This window comes from Denticeps clupeoides, chromosome 13 (assembly GCF_900700375.1).
Source record: "Denticeps clupeoides chromosome 13, fDenClu1.1, whole genome shotgun sequence".
NCBI lineage: Eukaryota > Metazoa > Chordata > Actinopteri > Clupeiformes > Denticipitidae > Denticeps > Denticeps clupeoides.
The window spans coordinates 14795747-14823257 of NC_041719.1; the positions used below are offsets into that span (position 1 = coordinate 14795747).

The window sequence follows — 27511 nt, forward strand, 5'->3', positions numbered from 1 at the left end:
CAGAGTCCCGCGTCGCGCCGTGCTCGCCGACATCTCGCGAGACTACAGGCGGAAGCTGGCAGACGGCGCTTCCTTGTCGGGCGATGTTCCCAGCCCGCGTTGGGCTCCTTGAGTTTGGGCAGAGTCGCTTGGGGAACCCGGGGTGGGCGAGCGCGCGTTTCTACGCCGCTTTTGCGTTTGTTGCCGTATGTTCTCGGCTCAGAGCACGACGTTTTCATGCTGTGCGAGTTGCTGTCGCCGTGTGATCTACAACTGGCACTACGGCCAGCGACAAATAATTACGTTACAGGGGACGTCGACCGCTGCAGCCTGGTCTGTAGCGCCGGGCGTTTGAAAGATGACAGGAGAAAAAGTCCGATCCCTCCGCAAGGACCACAAGCCCAGCAAGGAGGAGGATTTGCTGGAGCCGGACGAGGAAGCCGCGACCGGGACGTTCGCCGCCTCCACCAGGACTGGCAGCAAGGGGAAAGCCAACAAGATCTTCAGCAACCACAAGCTCATCCGATCCGCCTCGACACAGCAGCATCACAACCAGCAGCGCCCCGACGCCGGCACGGAGGCCGCCGCCGACGACAAGAACAGGAACCCCGTCGTGCGGGCGGCCGACGACTTCCCGGTGCACGAGTGCGTGTTTAAAGGGGATGTGCGGCGCCTGTCGTCCCTCATCCGAACTCGGAGCATCGCCCAGAAGGACGTGCACGGTGAGCTGGGCGTCCGCTAAGAGCACGTTGGTGGAGGAGCGGTAATGTAATAAAAAAAGAGAAGTGCAATGCCAGCTTCACGTCTGCCTGCCTGTGTGTGTCTGTCTGTGTGTCTGCCTGCCTGTGTGTTTGTGTGTGTGTGTGTGTGTGTGTGTTCTTTAGCATCCTGAGTGGATGTCATTTCCTGTGTTTGTGCCACAGTGAACTAATCCAGGGAGAATAGACACACTTCGGGGCGCGAGTGACAGCTGTGTCCCCCGTAGCGAAGGACAGCAGTGACCTGGAATAAAAAAAAAAAGTTCTTTTAAACTCACTTTAGAGCGACTTGCGATCAGTAGTTATAAGGGACCCATAGTCAGAAGGTTGCAGGTTGGAATAATGGTAGTAAGTGGGGCTTGAACCTGTGATGTTGTGGTCATCTGGTTCTTAGTCAAGTGCAACTGTCTCCTTTAGAGAACTTTTTGTTCGCTCTGGGTCCCGTTTCACGTTGTGTGAAAAGGGTTTTTTTCTTGCTGCTTGTGCATCGGATTCTTGTTCATACAGGAATGGTTCAGGAAGAGATGTTTTTTCCGGTTGCTGTTATCCACTGAAGTTTGCACTGTGTTCTGTATTCTTATTCTTGAAGTGGATTCAAGTAGAAACGCTCACTTCAATATTAGTGAAGAATTGTGAAAATAAAGTGTCCCGGTCTCCTTTCCACAAGAGTTTTTATTCTGCCCCCCCCCACAACCTGAGCCAGAACATGGATGGATTCTCATGTCTACAGATGGAAAGTGGAGGATTAAATACTGTCAGTTCAGTGAGAATTATAAACGCTAATCTCCAAATGTAAAAAAAAATTGCATACTAAGGCATTCATGTAGACTGATTGATACAAAGTTATTTGGGGATTTAAAAAAAACAATAATCTTATCTGATATTCCTGTTTTCTAGATACGGTACGACATAGTTCCCTCAACACACAAACGTGTTCATAGCGATTACGTAAACTGATGAACAATAAAACATTGATTACAGGGGAGATTTTCTCGCTTTTTCGTGAATTTGTCCAAGTCCTCTACATGGTTGAAGGCTCCATCTTCCATCCCCGTGTTTATTTGAATTTGTTTAAGTGGTAGTGATGGTACGTTACGAGACGCTGAGGTTATTGTTCATGTTCACAGTTATTATTACAGTTGATCCCGCGCTCTCTGTGTACTTGCGGAGCCCGAGGTTTTGGGAGGTAGTAGTGGAAAGGATATTTACCCGTTTTATCTACCAGTATAACAGTTGTCAACACTACATAGGACAGAACTCTAATACATTCCCCCAGAATTTTGCACAAATTTTCTTTTGCACTTTACATATTTGTATACCTTCACGCTACCTGCTACACATATTTTATGTTTAAAATCATAAAATTGTAATATTTGGTTATGTTTGCAATATTTGCATATTGGTTCCACTTGAATACTTGCAATATTTGCAATACTGTGGTCTATAGTACAGTGTATGACCGTGTACGTGTCAAAAAAAAAATAATTTAATAGGTTGTGGTGAACTTTGACCCTTGATTTTGTTCGGTTCTGTCGTGCTTCATGTGGGTGTGTTGTTGTTTATCATACTTTTTTCCTCTTATTTTTCATGGGCATTCTTCATTTTGTCAAATGGCTCTGCGTGTGTTGATATTTTGTCGGTTTTGCCTTCTTTCAGGAAACACCCCTCTCCATTTAGCCGTCATGATGGGTCACAAAGGTGAGTTGACTCAACAGATGCCGTGTTTGCATTAATAGAACAGTCTTTTAAAAATGCCTGATGGCGACTCCCGGTTTTGTGGAGGTTTTTTGTTCTTTGCCCATTGAGCTGCGAAATGCAGTACTCTTTCAATGGCTTCCATCATCCCAGCATCTCAAGGCTTCTTGGATGAAGTGCTAAATCTCAGCTGTCTGAGTGAATCTGGCCGGAAGAGACGCTCTTCTAAATGCCGGCAGGATTACATCATGGGCACAAATCATTTTATCATGCTTTTTACTTTTTCTTTTTTTCTCAGCATGAGTGTCTGTTGGCATGCAACCAGTTATTTTATCTATTTATTTTTAAAAATCTCACCTCACACCCAATTTTGGACATAGTGAACGCGAAGCTTTCGTGGTTGGAACATAAAGGTGTGGATTACATCCAGACCAGGACAATTTTCCCTCACGTAGACACATCATTAAATAGCAGCTTGATCTGGAACCTCCAGCAATATTGAGTCAGAGAGCAGAGAAATGGCCCAAGTTAAAATATTGTCCTGGACGTGCTCTCTTCCTGCAGAACGTCCCTGGAGAAGCCGGGTCTTTAGTAGAAAATGAAAGCGTGTTCCTCCATGGGCACCGTGTCAGAGTGATGTTAAAATTAGCTTCCCAGGCCCCCTTTTCTGGCTCCGAGTTCATCTATTTCAAGTCAATTTTTGGTCATGCTGACATTATATATTTATCCGATTCTTACTTTGCACTTATTAAAAATATATATTTAATCTATGCAGATTTTGACCTATATATTTTGAATTTAACATTGCATATCTCATGTATTGCTTTGGATCCATTTTGTTTCATGTGCTTTCTGTAGAATGTGCCCATTTGCTGCTGGCACACAATGCCCCAGTGAAGGTGAAGAATGCTCAGGGATGGAGCCCACTCGCAGAAGCCATAAGCTATGGAGATCGGCAAATGAGTAAGCTTACTTGATCTACTCTATTTGGCTCATTAAAAGTAACTGGGGAAAAAAAAAACCTGGAAAACGGCAATGACTGCTCTGTATGAGGATTTAAAAACTGTAAGCATATCAGACACACCATGATTTTGTTTTTTTTTTTGGTGCCATTTTAAATAAATGTTAGTAAGATATGGTATATTCATATATTCACATATATTCATATATTCACTGTGTTACTGACATTAGATGGTATAGACCTCGATAATGTTTAATATTTATGAGTGTCTTTTTGTACGATAAGGGCACCTTTGTTGTGTTGGTAGAACAAGATTTAGAACAAGCCAGAGGTTTTGCTGAGCACAATGATGGTTTTGCATTTGTGGATTCAAGAATAAGCATATTTGATTATTTCTGATGAATGCTCAAAACACAAGCAGGTTTGATTAATTTGCATCATCAGGGCTTCAACACTATTTCCTGACATGGGTCTTGGACGCTGACGTGTTGGTATAGAAGCTGAGTGGCTGCCAGAAGCTCTGGCATTTGTCACTGTTCGCATGAAGAATCAGGCACACTTCACCACAGAGGTGGCTTTTTTTTTTTCTTTTTAAAGAATTCGTTTTAATGATACGTTAAAACGTATCACACACACACACATATAGAAACCAGCAAACAAGCAGTTACCCTTGGTTACTGCCTAGGCATTGGTCTGTAAAACAGGCTTTGATACTGAGATGTTGGGTCCTGCTCTGTTTCCGCTGCTGCATCTCTTGTAAAATGCAGGGAGGCTGGGGTTTTTCCGCGGCTGCTCCCCTGTTGCCTCGGCAGGATGGGGTGAGGGCCTTCTTCACATGCGACATGGCCCGGACTGCTGTGAAAAGGGCTTTGTGACCAGGCCATTTCCTCTTATCTACCTCATATGCTGCACGGGAGTTATGGGGCTAAGAACGCGTCTTTCTGCTCCAGCGTGCATCCCGGCGCGCATGTGGCGGTGACTGCTCCAGTCTTCACTGCCGCGCCACGCCCGAAGCCGCCAGGACCTGTGGGACTGTGCTTATCACAGTGGAAAATGTGGCCCTGTTTAAGTCTACAGGTAATTGTTCTGTGTTGGGGAAACATGCAGAGGTATTGCATCACATGATGTGAGTGCACCACAGGCTTCTGGCAGTTTGTCTTTTCTCTCTTTTAGAAATACGGAAATACGTTTTATTTTGCTTCATCGCGAAATTTCACGCTTGGCTGATGTTTTCTGGATTCGGTTCTCACTCAAAGGAAAGCAGAACACATTGTTCCTGCAACAGTGATGATAAAGACTATTCTATTCTGTTCTTCACCATTCTGCCATTTGTAATTTTCAGCAAGAGGCAGAGCCCTCAGTCACACTGAATTTGTGAAACTGCCACCCTTCAGAATTACTGAAGCCGTAACATTTTCTGTGCCTTTTGTACAGGTATCTAGATGGTATTTAAAGAATATTTCTTTGTCAAATAAAAATTCTGTGTTTATTTTTTTGCATTTAATCACCAGTTATTAATCGTTAGACTGAGTCAGTGTGTCAGGAGTGAAAAAATCAATTACAAAATATATTGTGATTGCTGCACAGAATCCATGGGGAAGCCATGCAAATGATTAGAAATATTTGCTTATATTTAATATATTTACTGTATTTTTACTTGGTTTTGTGGCTTTAATGATCATTTACTGACTATAATTAAATTTCCAGTAGTCTAATATGGACTCTGTGGTCCATGTTTGTGGACATTATGCTACTAGCTAGCTGCTAGAATCTTTACTCTTAAAACACTCACCCTGTCTAAGACCAAATGATCGCGTAGCCGTACGTACCAAAGTTTTACCAAAAAAATTCATAGATAACAATAAAACTTTTATAGTTATATCTGAAGGACCTGATATGTCATTAGCCCCGATCTTTGGGTTCTGTCGAAAACTCACTCACTCCAATATGAAAGTGAAAAGTGAAAGTGAAAGTGATTGTCACACGTGATACACAGCAGCACAGCACACAGTGCACACAGTGAAATTTGTCCTCTGCATTTAACCCATCACCCTGAGTGAGCAGTGGGCAGCCATGAAAAGCACCCGGGGAGCAGTGTGTGGGGACGGTGCTTTGCTCAGTGGCACCTCAGTGGTACCTTAGCAGATCGGGATTCGAACCAGCAACCTTCTGATTACGGGGCCGCTTCCTTAACCACTAGGCCACCACTGCCCCGTGTCAATTCCAACGTATTTTCTTTAATTTATATGCCCGTATCGCTGTCAAGACACTGGGTCTGAATCCGCACAATACCGACTCTGCCACGCTTTCCTAAATAAACGTGTTCTCCATCTTAACTTCTGCTCTCCATTCAAAATTGTGCCACCTTTGCTCGTCATCATAATCACATGACTGAAACCCAGCTATTACATAACATGAAGCTCCTAGTACAACGTAAGCCAGTTTTGCTCGACCCTGACCGTGGAGGAGGTTTTGCTTCCAGCCCACATGGCTTCATCATTAAGTTCGGATTGGAGTGAAGACTTTTTGACCAGCTCTGGGAAACACTGGCTTAAGCTGTCTGGTGACAGGACATTATCTGTCCCTAGTTTTGATCTGTTATCTGCGTTGGGCCTCTTGTCGCGCCCCACAACAGAAAGCTGGCATAGATTGTGGGTGGCCTCAACCAGGAAGCTGTCACCTCGTATTAAACAGTGAAGACCAAGAGGCCAGAATGACACCCACCCGCCATGGCCTACTTGTAAATGGAGTATAATCCTTTTGCAGTGCAGCACCGCTATGGCATTTGTAACCGCAATTCACACCAGGGCATCCGCGGGGCAGAAGGGCTCCTGCTGTCAGACTGCATTCTGAACCAAAGAAGAAGAACGTATGAAGCGTGACTGAATGGATCTTTCATTCCACAGCATCGCGACTGCGATGCATGAACGTTTGAAACAGAGGCACAGTGGAGCCACGATGTCTACGATGTCAGTTCGAGTGAGTTAAGCCATCAGTTGTTTCACAATGTTTTGCTAGTTATCGTTATTTAACTGTGTTAATAACGATAAGAGTTGACTGTGGTTGTAAAATAGTGAATTTGTGTAGTGTCATATCCTATATTAATGTTATTTGAATATTAACATATTTAAAAATGCAAATCAGTAAATCAGTGAAATGATTACATTGGCATTAGGCAATACCTTTATGTGCTTTATTGTGATTATTGATACAGCTTTCTGTTCTATCTGTTTTAGTAGTATGAAGCAACTTCTCGGCATCTGGAAACATTGCCTGACAGAAGAGAGGCAGCCTCGCTGCAGTTTAAAATGTCTGTAAACTTTTTCCAATTATAGATGAGACCATTTTCATTTACATTTCAGGCCTTATTTGAACTCGAGCTTTATTTTAAGCCTTAATTGAATGTAACATTTATTTGAAGCCTTAATTTGGACTAATTTGTTTAATTCCAGGCACAACAGACTGTTTTACTTTACTTTTATGGTTTTATAAGTTTTATCCTAATTTCATTTTGGAATGTGGCAGAGCCTGTTATTTTCACTTACATATTTGCACATTATCTTTTGTAATCCTTTGTGCTCTTACATTTTTCATTTTTTGTTTTTTTGTTGTGATCAGTTACATATGTTAATAGAAATAGATGCAATAAAGCTGTCAAGCTTAATTTATAAATATATATAAATAATTGGTCATTAATTACATTTTTTATTGAAACTTGTGTTAAATCAGAAATTAAACAACTGGCTTGTTTTATTTGCTTGTTGTGCAGATGTATGGCACGGGATGACTGACATGGAAATATTACTGGATCTTTTGCTGCTAATCTTACTCACTGTAGACAAAACCACTTACTATTACAAGGAGGCTGGTCTGTTGCCCAGACATCCTGTTGTAAGAATAAACTGAAGCCAGGTGCAGGATAGGAAGTTACGAAAATTCCTTTATTTTCTTTTTGTGCAGCATGTTACACTCTAGCAAAATTTTGATGCGGAGAAATAAAAATATCTGTTCATTTTAGGCTTTAACCAGTGTTTCTGCCCAAGTCTCGTTGGAAGGCTGTCTTTATTAGGTTTGCAAAATCGCCTTCATAGAGTTACTTACACAGCCACAACTAACTAAGAAATAAAGTTGAACAGAGATCCGTTAGTGATGTTTTCACAAGTGCATAACACTTCCGATGGGAAAAATAAGTCACAGAATAGCTCCAAAATAAAGGCGGGCGTGGCTGGCCCTGTGAAAGCTCATTAAGGCTGCGCTGTGTAGTTAAAGGTCTCTGCCTGTATGGGTTCGTTTGCTCCCCAGCAGGCTGGTCTCATTAATTGATGCTTTACGTCTATCGCCTGAATGGGATCCATCTTTGGGCATGTTTGTCCCTTTGCAAGCGCATGTTAAGAAGCCCTGTGGTGTGAGATCCTGTGGATGAGGGCAGTATTATTGGCCTGATTACAGGGAGTTCCCAATAGACGTAAGCTGAGGTACCTGCTGCCATTTTAAGATCGTGATCTAGATATCCAAGCTTGCCCTGCCCTGCACTGGTTGTGTGTCGAGGCCCTGTGTTCTTGTTCAGTTTTTCATTTACCGCGGTGGAAAATGATATTAAATGAAACTTTAAAAATAAAGACTACAATTACGATACGGACAAAACATTGTCTTTGTTATGATTATGAAGTTTTTTTTTTAAATATCTATCTATTTTTCAGTATTGAGAATCATACTTTTGTGGTAACAGTCCTACCACTGTCAGTCAACTGAACTGTACTGTACCTACTGAAATTGGGAAAGCGTTTACATTTTTGATTTAGACTTTTGATTTAGCATTATTTGCTAAATAAGGGAAACCTTGCACTGAAGCTTTGTTTAATAGCATATATGTTGTGCTGTTTTAATGGCATAATATTGTAATGCACCCACAATACAGTTTAATAGTAACGTATAATTAAATCAACAGATTGCAACATGAACAGATATCTGAAGATACGTTGCAGTGCGGTTTGAGATATGAACTGAGCGCAGTAGGCAGCACCCTACAGGCCTGTATGAAACTCCTGCTGCTCTGGCACCTCTGGGGATCCCCTTTCTCTCCTCTCCCCCCAGGGTGTTGTTATTGCATGTTTGGGTGACCTGTTGTGTTCAGATATTGCTTACCTGCAGCTTTAAATCAGCAGCATCAGCACGGCAGGTACTCAGAAGAGACCACAAGAAACGTTAATGGCTGGTGCCATTATGACTGCTCCCTTGACAGTGGGTTAAGTCCTCCAATCCTTTTTTGTCAGGTTGATGTATAAGTGAGGTGATTGTCATTGTGAAACACAGCACACGGTGACGCAACAAATTGTGCCCTCTGCATTTAACCACCACTGCCCCAAATATGACTTGCGTATGCTGGCGTTTCGAAGGTATGCTCTGCCATAGTTTCTCGGAACTATGATGATGTGTTCGTTTGAAATAAACAAACCAACAACAATTAGTCTCTGATGTAGCATGACTTCAATATCACCACGATCACCACAAAGTCACTGAATGAAAGTGAAGACTGCTATAATCAGCACAAATGTTACTTCCGTTTCTCCAGTTGGGCTGTTTTGGTTTTCAGAAATAGCAGAAGACCCAGGTTCAAACCCCACTTACTACCATTGTGTCCCTGAGCAAGACACTTAGCTCTGAGTGTCTTCGGGGGGGACTGTCCCTGTAACTACTGATTGTAAGTTGCTCTGGATAAGAGAGTATAAATGCTCTGCTATACTTCTGAAGGTATGCTGTGCGATATCTGTAAGTTGTGAGCTGGTGCTTTCATGAATAGGATATTTTTATATTATCCATGACCCTGGTGCCCTTTCAGAAGTTTCCTTGTGCCACTTTTGGTAGGTCCTGAACACTGCAGACTGGGAACATTTCACAAGAGCTCTAGTTTCAGAGATGCTGTGACAGCTGCCTAGACATCACATTTTTCTGCCTGCAACACATCAACTTCAAGGAAAAAATTACCGCTTGTTGCCGGATACATTCCATTTACTGACAGGTGCCAGTGTAATTCAGTTCTGAAGTCACAATGTTGTGGTTGTTTCATTGCAATGTAGACCTTCAGGATGACCACCGTAGCCACTCCATAATGTTCTTGTTGGAGGTGCAGTGAAACACTGCCGCTTCTCATTATATTCATGTGGGTGTGCTCTGAATCAGTGCTAAACTGGCTGTTTATGGCTCTCTAATTATTGTCGCTGTATCAGATGAACCATAAGGCAGAGCAGAAACCAGGAGGATGCAGACGTCCCATGAAAAGAGAGGAGAGAGCGGACCGCCTGCCAGCCAAATCCTGGAGCGCAGGGGCTACATAAACAAGGCTCAGCTGCTGTTGGCTGCGTTTCTCTAGCTTTATAGGTCATTCAATTCCCATTAATATGTTGGGTTTAGAGGAAGTTGTCATATGTTGCAAAGCCAGTCAGCTGCAGCCAATTTTTTAGCAAATAGCAGGTCAACATGGACTTGGACACCTTTGACCAAAGACTGGTTAATCAGTATGTCAATTTCCATTATGCCAGTCTGTGAGGGAATCATTTTCATGACACTGTGAGGTCACATCAACCTTGAACACCAAATCTTTTGACTTTCTTTCTGCCTTCACTGTGATCTTGCATCACTTATTTACTTTGCAGTCACAGCGCTGTTGAGGAAACTGAAGCAGCAGTCGAGGGAAAGTGTGGAGGACAAGCGGCCTCGACTCCTTAAAGCACTGAAGGAGGTAAGTGTCCCTCAATTCTTAAACCATTCTTTCCCATTAGGAGCTTCTGCAACTGTGACCACAGGTACAACGTATATAAATTGTACTATACGGCAGGACAGATAGCAACTAAACCCCTGAAGTCCACCTACTGGACGTACACAGAACAAGCCCATGCGCCTCGGTTGTTGAGGAGGGTGATGGTGACGCAGCATCAGGAGCTGAAAAAGGGCATTAGTGCCATCCCACACCATGAATACCCTCCAGACCTGCAGGCTAGTGGATGGTCTCCAGATGAGCCTGCGGTGCGTCTACCAGTTTGAAATGTCAGGCTGCCATGCGCGTCGGATCTGCCGTTCACTAATTATTGTCACCACAACAGCGCCCTCCCAGAGGGAGATGCTCTTCCTGCTGCCACAGAGATCTGTTCTCTCCCTTCTGTCTTTCTCTCTCCTTGTTTCTCTCAGTGGGGACGCCCGAACTCTGGTTGAAGGTGACATTCTTGCTTCACCTGTCTAGCTTAAAGTTCATGGGCTGCGGTGATTTAGAGGACATGCTGCTCCTGTAGTGTGGTCCATTAGTAGATTGTATTGTGAGTGAGCAAATCAAATGTACTTGCATATATTGGACTTAATAAATACATTTCAATAAATGAACTGTTAAGTTTTGTTATGTTTAATATAGATATATATTGTGCCTGAATTTATTATCAATTTCAAGCACTTCAGTCTGCGTCCATTTGAATAATAATTTGTTTTGTTTCCAGCTTGGCGACTTTTACTTAGAACTTCACTGGGATTTTCAAAGCTGGGGTAAGAAGCATTCATTAATATTTTTTAAAGATGGATAGAGACACTACTAAAAATATTTGTGAATATCAGAGAGCATAATCGTGACATTTTTCTGCTCCACGGATTCGCCATGGAGACGGCAATGATGTCCAGATAGTGATTACCATAAAAAATAAGAAGGATTAATCAAAAGTCAGAGGCTCCTTAATGTGGGAGGTGTTTCAATTATGTCAGGAAGTTGTGGCATGGTTGATGTTGTTAATGTTTATGATGGAATGCAGAGGCTCATGCTTACCCTCCAGGTCTGAGCAAGGTCTGAGCAAGAGAAAAGATGTTCGTATACAGCTATGGTGCAGTCAAATGTTCAGGAGGGCGTTATCTATGTAATATTCTCTTTAAATAAACACGTTGTTGGAGAAAAAATCGTGGCTTTGAAATATAAAAATAAAATGTGGAGCAACATCATAGTCTGAAGGGAAGTAGCCTTATTTTGACTGTGAGGGATAGATGTCAGAAGGGCTAATGATGATGCAGATTGTGTATTTTTAGATTGTGTGAAGTTCCCCCTTTTAAAGATAGCTGTGAAGGGTTTATGGAGGAGGGTACATTTTTTTCCCCTGTATACACTGATGTTGACTCCCTAATCATATACATGTCCAGCATTTGGAAAGTCCGTTCACACGGACTCTATTTGGAGATATTGTTAGCTTAATAATTCTGAACCCAAACTGTTTTTAAAAATACGTAAGTATTTTCTAAAAAGGAAATATCTTTAATAACTCAGCAGTTCTAACATCTACTGGAAATTCATTCCACCTCCTAGGAGAGTCTAGACAAATAATTTACTAGTACTTACTTTGAGAGATGGTAGTACCTGTGGAGCAGTACTGGAGGATTGGAGAGATCGAGGTGCAGAGCAAGGATTGATGGGAGATCTGAGGTAGGACGGTGCTTCCTGGGCTTTGTAGGCAAGCAGGGGAGTGGTGTAGAGAAGGTTGAAATCAAGTCATGCTGCAGCATTCTGGATGGAGTAGAGAGGAGTATCGCTAAGAGGAAGGCCAGCAAGAAGTGAGTTACAGTAGTCCAGTTTGGAGATTACCAGACATTGGACAAGTATCTTAGTACTCTGTGTTGATAGCATTTCATTTCATGTACAGCATTTATCAGACGCCCTTATCCAGAGCGACTTACAATCAGTAGTTACAGGGACAGTCCCCCCCTGAGCAATTTAGGATTAAGTGTCTTGCTCAGGGACACAATGGTAGTAAGTGGGGTTTGAACCTGGGTCTTCTGGTTCACAGGCGAGTGTGTTACCCACTAGGCTACTACCACCCTAAAATGATAAAAATGAATGAACCCTTCTAATGTTGTAGAGATAGGGGTGGTAGTAGGCTTGTGGATAACACACTTGCATATGAAGGGATTGGATTCCAGTCCTTTATACATAGTGCACAGTTAAATTCGCTTGTATCACTTTCATCTGTGCTGACACAGTTTATTATTGTTGATGATATTGCTTATCCTGCTTGTAAAATGCATTAAATATTTAAATGGATTCCTTCTCATCCATTTTACTTTCATCTCAGGCTTTGTAACATCCATTGGATCAATGTTTAGCTTGATTTCTGTTTTGTCCTCAGTGCCTTTACTCTCACGAATATTGCCCTCTGATGCCTGCAAGATCTACAAACAGGGTATTAACATCAGGTAACATTCACTCCTTCTTGGCTCTGTGCAAAATCAAATATGCATTTTTATCTGTCTGCATGTACGCAGGTACACACAGTTAAATCCATGAACAAACAGGAACTAATTTCATATTAAGCATTGACCTTTTTCATGCTAGTCGAACTTCAGAAAGCTATCCCTGTAGGCACAGAGTGAAAATCCTGCTGGACAGTGTGGAATTGGAGAAGACTTTTAAAGAACGTTCACCTTTAGCGATTGGAGAAGCCTTGCCCTGGACTTTTTATTTTAATATATGTGTTGTGCATTGGTCAGTTATAAACTTTATATATATAAAAAGTCAGACAATAAAAACTAGCTAGTAAGACTGACCTGTCTAAAATTTTTTTATTTATTTATCTATCTATTTGTTTGTTTGTTTGTTTATTACGTAATTTGTGTGTTGCTGACATCAGCATAGTCAAACGTATATATCAAAGAACCTAGTGTGTTCATTAAATGTTCCATTGATAAGTAGGGTGTGAAATAATTTGAATACTTTGGAGTCTTTGTATAGACGGTATCTGTAGATGCATTTAATGACCTGCTGAAAGAAGGAAGTAAATTGGCTGGGCAAAAGTCTCTGAATAATGGAACATTTAACGAACACCCTGGGTTATTTTATATATACGTTTGACTTGTTATTTTTGCTGCTTGTCTGGCACCCACACACGGACACGGCAGCCTGATTGTCCTTGACTCTTATTTGCTCCCTTCCCCATGTGAAGCTGCACATTTAATTTGACATTCTGGGACATGCAACTGAGACGTTTATTGCCTTCAAAGCTTTTAGGCATTTGCTTCCTTACGTCACTGACATGAATGGAAACAGATATTTGCTTTTCTTTTGCAAAGTTCAATGAACATATTCCCTTTTTTAATGATTGCTTCTAGGTTGTGCCTGCTTTCTTAAATGTGATGCCCAGTAAAGGCAGCTGTCACTGAAACTGGATTGTGTATGCTTCAGCTCCGTATTCCCCACTCCTTACAGTTAGAAACGTACCAGTTGTCCTGCCAACAGCACCAGTTAGAAGTACCAGTTGTCATTTGTACTTTGTTACTTTGAGACCATTAATAACAACTTTGACAGCGTGGAGTCAGCATAGGGTTTGTATTTTCAGTTGTATTTTCTCTCATCTAGTTCTATTTATCACATCAGGAAGATGAGTCAATTAAATTACATTTCCGTGACACTTTGTTCAACAGTCACTGTTGTTGCTGAGCAACAGGACATCTCATCCCTGTGTGACGATATTGTAAAATGTATTCTTGTTTCACTTGACTGTCCTTCAGGTATCAGGGCTGCACAGCGCTCATTTTCATTTTTACGCTGCTCTCCAGGACCGGCCTTGCTGTGTTTGTTGCCAAAGCTGTTGTTAATATGCTGCCTGAATTGACAAATTGCCATATTCGCTTGAATATACTTCATTCTTTTGCATAAAATGTGTCTGAAAAGTGGTGTCATCTTACATTTGTGATTTTGACAAAAATAATGCACTGTGTATAAATTGGGCCTGTACAGTAGTAAGCTCTACATTAATCAGACTCTATATATAATGCCCATTTCTGGCCAGGCTGGACACCACCCTTATTGACTTCACGGACATGAAGTGCCAGCGTGGGGACCTCAGCTTCATCTTCAACGGTGACGCCGCCCCTTCCGAGTCCTTTGTGGTTTTGGACAATGAGCAGAAAGTGTACCAGCGCATTCATCATGAGGTGAGGGCCCGGTCTGGACCATCAGTAGGAGATTATATCCCCTGTGCTATTCTGCTGTTCAAACCCCACTTACTACCATTGTGTCCCTGAGCAAGACACTTAACCCTGAGTGTCTCCAGGGGAACTGTCCCTGTCACTAGTGTATTGCACTCTGGATGAAAGTACCAGATAAATTCCACTGCAACGGGAGTTTCAGCAAAAATTCTCAGATCTGTGCATCCACTACAAATTAGAGGGCTTTTGCGCTGATCCACATGTTTTCCCCTGCACACCATCAATATGATTCAAATTGCAGGAGTCTGAGATGGAAACTGAAGAAGAGGTGGACATTCTGATGAGCAGCGACATTTACTCAGCCACGCTGTCCACCAAGTCCATAACCTTCTCCCGAGCACAGACAGGCTGGCTCTTCAGGGAGGACAAGACGGTCAGTTTTTGCATCCCTAGCATACCTGTGGTCCACTATGTTTTGTATAGTACCATATGAAAATAAATGATTGAAGACCCTGATGTACCCTCAATGCTGTGCTGTGTGCTTCGGAGCAAATGTGAAGGACCGGCATTGAAATTGAATATGAGGAGTCAAGACGATGAACAGCTTTGGTTTTGTGCTAGGAATTTCTAAGGGAGGGATTTTTTTCCTGAATCTACATATTGACGGAAATTTGGTCCCTGTGGGGTTGGTGGCCTCAGGAGCGGGTTGGGAATTTCCTGGCGGACTTCTACATGGTCAACGGGCTGGTCCTCGAGTCCCGGAAACGCCGCGAGCACCTGAGCGAGGAGGACATTCTGAGGAACAAGGCCATCATGGAGAGTCTGAGCAAGGGTGGCAACCTCATCGAGCAGAACTTTGAGGTGAGGACTGAGCTCCATTTTTCAGTTTTAAGGGAGAAAATAGATGAAGTACATTGTTTTTTCACGACTGAGCTGTACACAACTACAGGAGATATTGTCGGGAGTTCTGCAGCAATTTGAGCGGAAAAGAAAATTCATTGAGGATGTCTTTCGTTTCTTCGTACATCAATTAATCTAATTCTTGGGAAGCAATTCTCATTTTAAATCATGTTAGTTTATAATTTATTGCCTCTGTGAGTTCTTTACTTGCTCTTTTATGTTCAGTATCTTTCGAAATCTTATACTGCTAGTTGCTTACCAAAAGGTTTAGTTGAATCTGAACAGAGTTCAAGTTTTCATTATTTGTCCAACACATTCTTGTTTGGACCCCTGGACAGCACTGCTCAGCACCTGCATTGCCCGAGGTCTTGCCAGCTGGGCCTGCCAAGAGATGTGTCCCAGCTCGGGGTTACAGCCAGAAACGTGTCGTTTCGGGGTCTCATATTCAATTGCAAACTGTGTAAAGGTCACACGTGTTTATGTTCTCCGGTCCACCTGGACCTTACCTTTTCCTCAGTATTCAGCCCCACTAGACTCTTTCAGCCTCGCACAGTCTCATACATATACACCTAAATTCACATTGCTTCCACCTTCATCTAGACTTTCTTTTTTGTGTTGACATGAATGCATCAACATTCTTCTGATATTTTGAAAGTTTGCATGAAAAATATGCATCATGTAAATTACAGGCCCATTTTACTCTGGCTCGGGCGGCGTTTTCTTTCCCTTTTGCACAGAAATTTTTAGAGAGCATTTGAAAAGTCATGGAAATTATTTTGTAAAAAGGTTAAGGACCCTCAGTTTTGTACAGTGTTAAGAAAATTATTTTATTCATTTATTTTACACACTTTTTCACATGTTAGACTAATTTAAATGTTGTAGATCATCAAAAAATAATAAATATTAGTCAAAGACAATAGAAAAAGGGCAGTGGTGGCCTAGCGGGTAAGGAAGTGGTCCGTGATCGGAAGGTTAAGTATATTCAATCCCAAGGTGCCACTGAGCACCGTCCCCACACACTGCTCCCCGGGCGATTGTTATGGCTGCCCACAGCTCACTAAGGGTGATGGTTAAAAGCAGAGGACACATTTCGTTGTGTCACCGTGTGCTGTGCTGCAGTGTTTTGCACATCATACATTTTCTTCTAGCAAATTCGTCAAATTAACATTAGACAGTGCTGGTTTACTGATCTTCAGCCTTAACAAAGGGGTCTGTACAGAGCCCCTCAAGTACCACGAACTGGAAAAAGGTTTCCTGTGTGCACTAGTTATTTAAAACAATTTACTGCACCATCATTAACACCTCTAAAAGATACACACCTCATGATGGAGCACTCAGCAAATGAAGATTTATTTTCTTTCTGGAATGTCAAACAATGAAATTATTGCTGCTTTTGCACATAGACACGGGGGTCTAATCCGCCGGACTCAGTTTATGCACCTACTGAAAGAGAACCGACGGAAGAACTACATCCAGGAACAATTACAAGGGAAAATGCATGGCTATAGATGAATGTTCTTAAAGTGCGGAGTGCCTTGAAGCAAAAAAAAAAAAAAAAGAAGTTAGAATCATATTAGTAGAGTTGGATTGTGAGGGGGTCAGCATGCAGGCCCAGTATACAGTAAACAAAGACCTCACAGGAGACCACACTTCTCAAAGGGACCTAATTATTTTTAATTATATATTGATTCTTGCGAGTTACAACCTTTTGGCGTGTGTATTAATGGGTGTATCGACAGCTTTTCATAGTTTGAAACGCAGAGCTAGTCAACGATCTTTTAATTAGTTATCTTACTTTTCATGGCGCTTTCTCTCCACATGACTGGAGATCGTATACCGTGTTTCAGCTATCTCAGTCAAGGTGGTTTGACAAAATCGGCATACAGTCAGACGCTGTCCTAGCCTGTTTGGTGCCCTGTTTTGGCGAGCAACCCCCCTCCTGGTTCTCCGAAGCCTCTCAGCATACCCCCCAGTCCAAAGGATCCCTGGCTGCCGCTCCCTCTTCTGCTTTGCGGCAAGGTGCACCTCGCAAATTGAGGGCGAATGGAGGCAAATTTCACAAATGGAGGGCACCCTTCCTCCCCGCAAATGGGCAATAGAAAACCACATGTACAAAAAAAAAGCAGAAAAAAAAAAAGAGAATTATACCCTTGATGCCACCCTGGCCAACAGCCCACATGTTGCCCAAATTAAAAAGTTCCAGTGCATACACATACATTTTCTGGGCTTTTAAGCAGTCTTACATAATATTCAATTAAGATCAAACATTATAGTTAATCCTTGGTTTACTGAAATGACATCAAAAGGCAAAACTGGCGAACGGCAACCCTACAAACACAGCGTCTTGCTCCTTGACTCCACGGATCTCGAGGTGAGACATATTCTTCTGACTTCAACCCTGTAAAGAACACTGTGGTCAAAATGGACGTCTCTCTCTCTATCAGCACCAATGACACAGTGCCAAATTGGCAAAGCTGACAACCAAACTAGCAAGAGTGGACAACAAATGCGAAGATTTGGAGTCCAGATCACATCGTCATAATATCAGAATTCTGTGAATTTCCAAGGACTCTCTTGTCACCTCTAATATACCAGTAATCTCCAGTCTGCTTGAAGACACTCTCAATACTAACTTCCTTATATTTGGACAATTGGCCCTAGTTTAGATCATTCCAATCTGCAAAATTTGACTTCATCCTTACTGTCAAAGTCAGTCTTTGAGTTAATTTCTACTAATGGGTGCATTGATCCTTACAGATTTTACAATCCCCCTTTCTCAGATCTTTCTCTCATATTGATTAGTTTTTTTTTATTGATTCTAAATAGACTGTCAATTATCTTCCCACTGTTATATCCCACCATGCCCCCCCTTTCTATAGATATCCAGCTTTTGCAACAGATTCACTATCTGGGTCCATGGAGGTTGAATACTTTGCTGCTTTCAGATAATACTTTAAATAAATTCCGAATCTGCAGTAGATTATTATATTATTGCTAATTAGACCTAGATAGAACCAATGTCGTTCTTCACTGTTATGGGAATCTCTAATAAGCGTTACTTAGGGGCCAAATCATCTCTTGCTCCACATATATTATTTATAAACGTAATGTTCAGGAGTGCTCATTACATGAGTAATTTGGATCATCAACTTGCTATTTTCCCTTAAGTGGATCAGGGAACAAAACATCGAAAATTTGGGTCCATGGCCACTAAACTCCCCGGACCTTAATCCAATTGAGAACTTCTGGTTAATCCTCATGCGGCAGGTGGACAAACATCAACCCACAAATTCTGACAATCCCCAAGCACTGATTATGAAGGAATGGGTTGCCATCAGTCAGGATGGCAGGGCGAATTGCAGAGGTCCACACTGCAAACATTGATATAAACCTGATGTAATTATCAATATAAGCATTTGAAACATATAAAATGCTTGCATTTGTAATTATACTTCAAAACACTGGGGAAACAATTGACAAAATGATATAAAAACACTTAAGCAGCAAACTGTGAAAAACAGTATTTGTGTCATTTTCAAAACTTTTGGCCACAACTACTTCTAGATACAGACCTGTCCCCATTATTGTTTGGAATAGCTATAGAATTCTTGTCAATATTTTTGAGATCATTTTCCACTATCATTGGACAATCACGTCTGGGCATGGAGCTTACTGATATGGTGTAAGTTAGAAGCCCAGTCCTGTATCAATACTTCTTTATTAGCTCTCCTTACTATCCAAACTAACCCTTCTGGTTTTACAGATAACCAGGTTATGTGATCCACTCTTAAAATGAACGAATCAGTTTAGAACTCTTAGAAATCTACATTTTACCCCCTTAATGAAGAATCATTTATTTTGACCATCACTTATTGATTCTACCTTTTGGCACAAGTGGCACAACAAAGTCCTGAAGTCTATGAAGACCCCCTATAATGAAAATTTCACTTTGTGAGATTATTTAACATTAATTTGAGTTAATGTTATCCTGTCTATGGTGCTGCAGTGGCTAGAAAGAGTGCTTTTGGTCTATAAAGAGTGCTTTTGGTCTATCTGCTTCGCCATTCAGAGAGTGGCAACTCAGACGGTTGCATCTAGAATTTTTCCCCTTATGTCATCTTACGAGGAAAGGTTACCTCCTGTTTCTCATGCTTTCCCCACCAAGAGAATTTCCCTCCCCTCCCCTAAATTATTATCCCCACTGACCATCATGGCTTCCAAATGTGCAAAGCATTGCAGTTGCTCGGTGATTGGATGTCAAAATGATCACAAATGTGTATATATTGTGTGTTTTATGTACACTTTTGATGTCTATATACACAGACATCAAATAGTACATGTATATCCATTTGGATCATGAGGTATCACATTCCTTAGTCTGGTATGTCCTTTGAGAATTGTGTGAGAATTGATCTCTTCATCGATGGTAACTTAAGCACGTTGTAAGTCGCTCTGGATAAGGGCGTCTGCCAAATGCCGTAAATGTAAATGAAATGTAAATGCGTGGAATATTAATGTCTATAGTTCCAATAAGCAGTACCAGTCCAGAAGGTGATTTTGTTCTGTAGAATTAAGGAAAAGGGTTTTTCCTTTATTCTCCAGGACTGTTGATGGGAAGAATGCAATGCCCTTTGCTCTAGTTGCCCTGGTTTTCTGGTCTTCCTGGGGTCATTTAGGGAGGGTCTTGTTTTATGACAAGGTTGGCCTTATCTCAGGTCTCTGCTAGGATGTGGTGTTATCTTTGGGGGGTAGTTTGTTAATGGGATTTGAATGCAATTCCAGCTGTTTCCTGACACAACTGAAAAGAATCAACCACATAATCAAAAATACTGTTTGGACAAAAAAAATACTGTTTGGACACAGCAAATCTTTTTTTCATTCTAAGTGGACAAGCCCTGAAGTCAGACTGAAGCTCTTTCACATGCTTCATTGTTGTATGGAGGCTGAATATGTCTCCTCTGATGTTCTGTAGCATTTGAAAACCCTCCTCAGAGACTTCATTTGTTTGAATGCAGAGTGATCATTTGTGCCCTTGACACTGTGCGCCCTCTACAGGTTGTGCCTTGCAATGAAGCCACCGATAGAGTGTATATTTGACTGCTAAAGTATATATTAATTATAAATGTCAATTATTAATATTGTTTTAGTTGCCACTATACAACATGCTGTGTCTCAGATCTGCAAATTTTCTTTAATTATCTTAGGTTGATATTTATACCCATAGACACCTTTAACAGGTGCAATGCAAAGTCCACCACTTCATTCAAGTTTCCCTGCACCATGATCCCAGGCACGGTGCCTAGTCTTTCACACAACTTCTATGTTAAACTTTAACGGCTCAAACTTTTAACACATCACAACATGACATGTATATGCATTTGTGATGGTTGTGTAGGATTATGTTGCATAATGTATTTTTTTCTGGATTTAATATTAAGGTTTTTTTGTTAATGTACATCGGCTGACGTTGCAAATTTCTGTGGGAACACAGGTAGCTGGGCGTTCAAATTCACAAGCAGCTCAGGTCTGAGGTTTCTGATCAGCCTTGGGCATTTCATCTGTCTCTGGGCTGTGGCAGACGAATACAAAAGACGAGTAAATCCTTTCTGCACTGTGGCATACTAGCACCCTGCCCTCCACACACCTCATGTCAGCACTATGCCAGCACTCATAAATAGCTATATACTCTGTAATCATTATTAATTAATTAATTAGTTAGTTAGTTTGGACTGTGATATGTAACTTGCAGCTACGGTGTTAGATCAGATATTGCCAGGTCAAGGCTGCGGAGGGTCCAGTTCAGTTGTTAAGTCACATATCTTTGTTTACCAGAGTATACTGGACATTGCCAGCTTTGCAAAGTACAACCCAGTAATATGAAACCTTGGTTAATGCAGAACCTTTTGCTGGGTTGTACGTAGAGTTTTATTCAGCTGTGTTAATAGTTCATCCCTGAATAGCAGCCAATGTTCAGCCACTGGGCTCCCATGGTTATTGAACAGACTCCCCGAGCACAACTGCAGGTTTATCTAAGATATTCTGCAGATTTAAACATCTGGACACCACCTTGTTCTTGAGGTGTAGGATTTGGACTAAGCACTAGTCTGCTAATTCAGCTCAGCTGTAGTTCAATAGCACTGCCATGCCTTAGAAAGTTTGCTGTACTGCAGGGGACGTATGCCATATATGTTAACACATAAAAGGATTCTCAGTCACAATATGTACATTCATATATGAGCGTTTGATTAAATGTGATGCCCTAATTTTAGCTTTTTTGAAAAGCTACCAAGTCATTTGATTATGAGGAACTGTAATTTAAATAATTTAGCTATTTTAATTTACCTATTACAATTGTCCTGTCATTTTCATTTTACACAAATGCTAGTATGATCTTCACTGCTGAAAGAATCCCTTTCATTGTACGTCACCTCAGACATGCCTGTGTTCTTCGCTGTACTGTCATTATGGCTCCAGTCTAGTTCCAGTGCAAAAGAGGAAAAGAAACCAGCCTCCTGTCCTATTCCAGTGCAAAGGAGGGAAAGAAAACCAGCCTCCTGTCCTGGTTCAGGTTTTGCCAATGACATTATGCCAATAGTCAGAAATACATTTACATTTACATTTACAGCATTTATCAGACGCCCTTATCCAGAGCGACTTACAATCAGTATTACAGGGACAGTCTCCCTGGAGCAACTTAGGGTTAAGTGTCTTGCTCAGGGACACAATGGTAGTAAGTGGGATTCGAACCCGGGTCTTCTGGTTCATAGGCGAGTGTGTTACCCACTAGGCTACTACCACCCTGGTAGTATGAAATGTTTAACATTCCATTGAATGTTTAACATTCCATGAAATGTTTAACATTCCATTCACTGATTATCTCAACTTCACTCAGATAACACTAAACCTGCTGGGTTTAAGGTTCTACCCATTAACTTACCCAAAACTGAAAAGTGAGGGTTTTTTTGTACTTTGTGTGCTACGTGTGGAATTCCACTGGCCATAAGATAGGGCTTTTAAAGTTAGAAGTGGTGAGAAGTACAGACCAACGTCTCCCATTTTGGTGGGGCCTCAGGTTGGGCGGTGCGACAGCCCCATCTTCTGGGATTTGGTTTGAAGTACGTTCTGAGTAATCAGTCCAACTTGTTTTTCCTTTCCCCACAGCCGGTGAGACGACAGTCCCTGACTGCTCCCTCCCCAAACACTATTTCCTGGGAGGAATACATCACTGCTGAGAATGGGAAGTAAGTACCTGATCCTGCTTATAGACACCATGGTCTCATTCTTCCACATCCTAAATATGAATTGGTATTTATTATTATAATAGTATTCTATGCTTATATTAACCCTGAAGCTAGCATGGAAAATTTCTCCAGATGTTTCCAGGTCACTGTGAACCATTGCAGATGTGTCAACCATTGCAGGGCAGATGTGTCAAGAAGGGTTTCTAATGCCATGTAGGGTCAGGGTTAGTTGTAGTTAAAAAATAAAACATGGTAGACTGGCACTGATTTAAGTTACTTGTTAACTTTAATGTCTGTGCCCTGAACCTTGAGGTAGTTTGACATTCCTTGACATTTCATATATTATGTATTCATTGCATAATTACTCTGGGTAATCAGTGATATTGATATATAAAGTTGAATGAGATGACATCAAAATCATACAAAGTCCATGGCATCAGTGCCTTCGTCTTGCAGGAACTACTGACACACTCTGTGCGGCCCCCAAAAGAAATGCCACCCCACACCATTACTGACCCACTGCCAAACCGATCATGCTGGAGGATGTTGCAGGCAGCAGAACATTCTCCATGGTGTCTCCAGACTCTGTCACATCTGTCACATGTCACATGTGTGAACCTGCTTTCATCTGTGAAGAGCACAGGGCACCAGTGGTGAATTTGCCGATCTTGGTGTTCTCTGGCAAATGCCAAACGTGCCGCATGGTGTTGGGCTGTAAGCACAACCCCCATCTGTGGACGTCAGGCCCTCGTACCACCCTCATGTTTCTGTTTGAGCAGATTAATGGACAATTGTGGCCTGCTGGAGGTCATTTTGCAGGGCTCTGGCTGTGCTCTTCCTGTTCCTGCTTGTTCAAAGGTGGAGGTAGCGGTCCTGCTGCTGGGTTGTTGCCCTCCTACGGCCTCCTCCATGTCTCCAGATGTACTGGCCTGTCTTCTGGTAGCACCTCCATGCTCTGGACACTACCCTAACAGACACAGCAAACCTCCTTGCCACAGCTCACATTTACGTACCATCCTGGATGAGCTGCACTACCTGAGCCACTTGTGTGGGTTGTAGACTCCATATCATGCTGCCACTAGAGTGAAAGCTCCGCCAGCATTCAAAAGTGACTAGAACATCAGCCAGTAAGCATAGGAACTGAGAAGAAGTCTGTGGTCACCACCTGCAGAACCGCGCCTTTATTGGGGACATCTTGCTAATTGCCTTTAATTTCCAACTGTTGTCTGTTCCATTTGCGCAACAGCATGTGAAATTGATTGTTTATCAGTGTTGCTTCCTCAGTAAACAGATTGATATCACAGAAGTGTGACTGACTTGGAGTTACCTTGTGTTGTATAAGTGTCCCCTTTATTTTTTTAACCTGTGTGTGTGTGTGTGTGTGTGAGTGTGTGTGTGTGTATAGGAAAGTCCACCTGATCTGGAGGGGTTATTGTTGTGTTTCTTAAAATAAGATAAAAAATCTCCACAGGAGAATGGGATTACTAAAATGTAGCTCAAGCTCTTAATTAAGAAGTGCAGTTAGTGTATGTGACACACTCTTGACATCTTTTTCTGTATCTAGAGCACCTCATCTAGGCCGGGAGCTGGTCTGTAAAGAGAGCAAGAAGAACTTCAAGGCGACTGTAGCCATGAGTCAGGACTTCCCTCTGGGCATCGAGTCGTAAGTGTCTGTGGGCGTCTCTCTCCACTCATTCTACCGCTGTGATTCCGTGCTTTATATTCCATTTTGTGTTTTTTTTTTTTGTAGGTTATTAAATGTCTTGGAAGTTATCGCACCCTTCAAGCACTTTAATAAACTCCGAGAATTTGTTCAGTTGAAACTTCCACCTGGATTTCCCGTGAAATTAGGTGAGACTTTGCATTGTTGTGATATGAGCAGAGAACTCATGTCCACTGATTGCTGAATCTCACACATCAGCAGCAACAGTGATGTGTGTTAAAGTGCTCAGTAAATAATATCTGGTCTACAGTGGCCATTTTGTCCTGAACTGGTGAATGGGGCGGTTGGGGTGGTTCATATGTGTGAAGTGTCCAGTGAATGAATTACCGCATCACCGCTTTGTAATAAGTAATTACCGTACAATAAATGCACTCTGTACTTTTTTCAATATTTTTTGGTTGTCTGATGTGTAGCCTAGACCAGTGGTTCTTAATTTCCAAAGATAACCACCAAACAAAGTATTTGGCTCCATCAGTTATGACCAGCATAACTAGTTTAAGCAGATGGCTGTTACATTCCTAAGTGGAATATTATTTATTACTGACAATCATATACTGTCAGTACGGCAGTCAAACACACAGCAAGTCAAGATATTTACCAGACAACGTTGTGGATGGTAGATACTAGTAGACAGAACCAGACTGCCACGGGTCAAAACTTGCTTGTATGATGTCCATATAATGATGATTTTTTTAAAACAATATTTTGATTTAATTTCAACATGAATATATATATAAAACAAGTAAACCCCAAAAATCCAACCCACCCAATCCTCACTCACAACATCCCCATTAACAAATATTGCACCAAATGACGAGAGAAATAATGGCATCAATCAAGATGTAATATTCATCTCATCTTAGGTTGATTCTTATTATGTATCAGTGCTTGTATTCTCCTCTTGTAGAAGCTCTTTTTTTGTAAAGTAATTGAATGGTTTCCAAATGGCCTCATATGCATCCAGTTCATGTGATTCTCTCCATTGACATCCACTGTACCATATTATAGATCCAATGTTATTATAGTTTATTTTGCCTGTAGAACGGCAAAGTCAGTCAAGACGTATTGTTTAGTATGCAAATTAAGATTTGTTGGACATAAATGTAACCGTATTATCTTATGGTCTAGTGGCGAATTCACGGATTAATGGTCAACTTTAGTTGTTGCTTAGTAGTTGTTTCCATTTTGCTCTCCGTGAAGACTAGGCTTCATTGGCAAAAGTCTCTATCCAGGAGGCACTAGCACAGAAAACCATGATGTTATAGAGCCGCAACCCACACATGAAACACCCTTGTTGTGTGTAGATGTAAAGATTTGTTTCTTCTGTTGACTTAAGGAGGAGTCCCTGGTTAATTATAATCTCGTTTAACGCAGTCAACTGCCCTGAGTCAAATATGGTGATTCAGTCATTGGGGAAAATGGGTAGATTTGTTGCCAGTGATGCAAACTTCATGTTGATGTCATCAGCATGTTTAACATTACCTTGTGTTTCGGCCCTGCAGACATCCCTGTGTTCCCAACCATCACAGCGACGGTGACGTTCCAGGAGTTCCGCTATGACGAGTTTGAGGAGTCCATTTTCACCATACCCAGCAACTACAAAGAGGATCCCAGTCGCTTTCCTGACCTCTGAACCCTGCTGACATAGCAGGGTTCAGAGGTCAGGAACCCCCCACAATCCCTCCCTTTAAAGCAGAATGGCTCAAAAACTCATGACAGGGCATTGCTAAGCATAACGGGCTGGGGCGGGGGGTTCTCTACTAATATAAAGGAAAAGCTGTAGGTTAACATTGAGATAAAGGGAAACGATTAACTGACCTGTAGTGCACTGAAGTGAAGGTACTGTCCGCACGGTACCCGGCAACGAACAAATTGGGGTTGGTTGGGGGGAGGTGGATAGTAGCACCCAGAGCTGGTGGGGGCGTGTCACATACATAGGCACTACACAACTGACCACTAGGACCAGGTCCTTGAGGCAGCAAGGGGGCTGCACACCGAACTACGCCATGCAGGTTACACAAGTATTATATCCACTGACCGGCAGCGAAGTTGTGCCCAACCCCACCCCCAACATATGCCTTTGGAAGGTTCTGCTACAGACGCTCACATTCGCTTCAGCAGTAGCCGCCGGTGTGTCCGGGAAGAGGTGTACACTCTGGCATGGTTCTGTGTATATTCGTTGAAAGCGCAATGTAAAGCCATTGCGTGAAGTAGAGTGTAAATACTAATTTCTACAGGTAGAGGAAAGCTCTTTTTGTGTGTGTGTGTGTGTGTGTGTGTGTGTGTGTGTGTGTGTGTCAGGTTTTATGTTTGTTCTTCCCAAATGAGTTTTATTCACCTCTTATGCCATTTTTTTAAAGGAAGTGTGAAAAAGGTTGCATTCATGCATCTGAGTGCGGTGGCAGAGGGAGTATATATTAGGGTTGTACATAACAGTACTGCGTGCTGATCCTCTCTTCTCTCTTTCTTGATATTTTGTTTTTACTTCAATTTATAGATGGAATTGGGCCTATGCCCTCCTCTGCACTGTTTTGTGCTGTGCACTGTATAAAGGCTGTCTACCCAGATAATTCTGCAAAATGATGATTCGTCATGAGACGTTCGGATCAATAATCATTCCACATCTCTGACCCATGTCTCAAAAAAAGTTTAACTATGAATTAAAGCAAAAACACAATTTGGCATAGATGTAGCCCAGCTGATGAGCGCTTTGGAGTAGAACATGGTTCTTTGACTTTGGACATCCCAAGTCCAAAGGCAGGCCTTGGTTTCTTAGATTGTATGTTTCTCATTGAGAACTGATGCTTCACACATTAGTCGAAGATCCCCGGCTGGTTTATTAAACGACTGAAAAAAAGCACCAGCAAAACTGATCTCAGAAGTATTCCAAACACAAAATGAACATTTTAAAGCCTGTTTATTGCCCTGTGTGTCTCACTATGTCTCTTGACCGCATAGTGTTACAAATGCACATGCTTTGCTGCTTTTAAATACCACTGCTACCACAAGCATTCTTGATGTCTTAAGTTTTTTAATCATTGCTTGAACTGGCAACCTTCACTAAGGGGCACAGAACAGCCATACATACACCTGCCACCAGTTTTTTTTTTTTTTGTATTTAAGAAAATGTCTAATAAAAAGTCTTTAAAAAGAAATGTCTAGTTTAATTTCCATTTTCTTATACAAGTTGACTGAACTGATAACTGATAAGTTTTGGGTAGATAATTTTTGGACTAATCAACTGAAAGCAGTAACCTTCTTTCTGCTTACAAGGAGCAACGTTCAGTGGCCATATTTGTGTGCTATC

At 41.8% G+C, this 27511-nt stretch overlaps 1 protein-coding gene across 1 annotated transcript; it reads left to right on the plus strand.

Moving 5' to 3' along the window:
• Positions 1-19: 19 nt before the first annotated feature.
• LOC114801765 (ankyrin repeat domain-containing protein 13C) lies at positions 20-27305 on the plus strand. The gene is made up of 13 exons (XM_029000045.1): positions 20-701; positions 2394-2435; positions 3291-3395; positions 10047-10132; positions 10878-10923; positions 12543-12609; positions 14202-14346; positions 14642-14773; positions 15040-15201; positions 22402-22481; positions 24046-24144; positions 24232-24332; positions 25707-27305. The coding sequence occupies exons 1-13, from the start codon at positions 338-340 to the stop codon at positions 25835-25837; spliced, it is 1560 nt and encodes a 519-aa protein (XP_028855878.1). The 5' UTR covers positions 20-337; the 3' UTR covers positions 25838-27305.
• Positions 27306-27511: the final 206 nt, after the last annotated feature.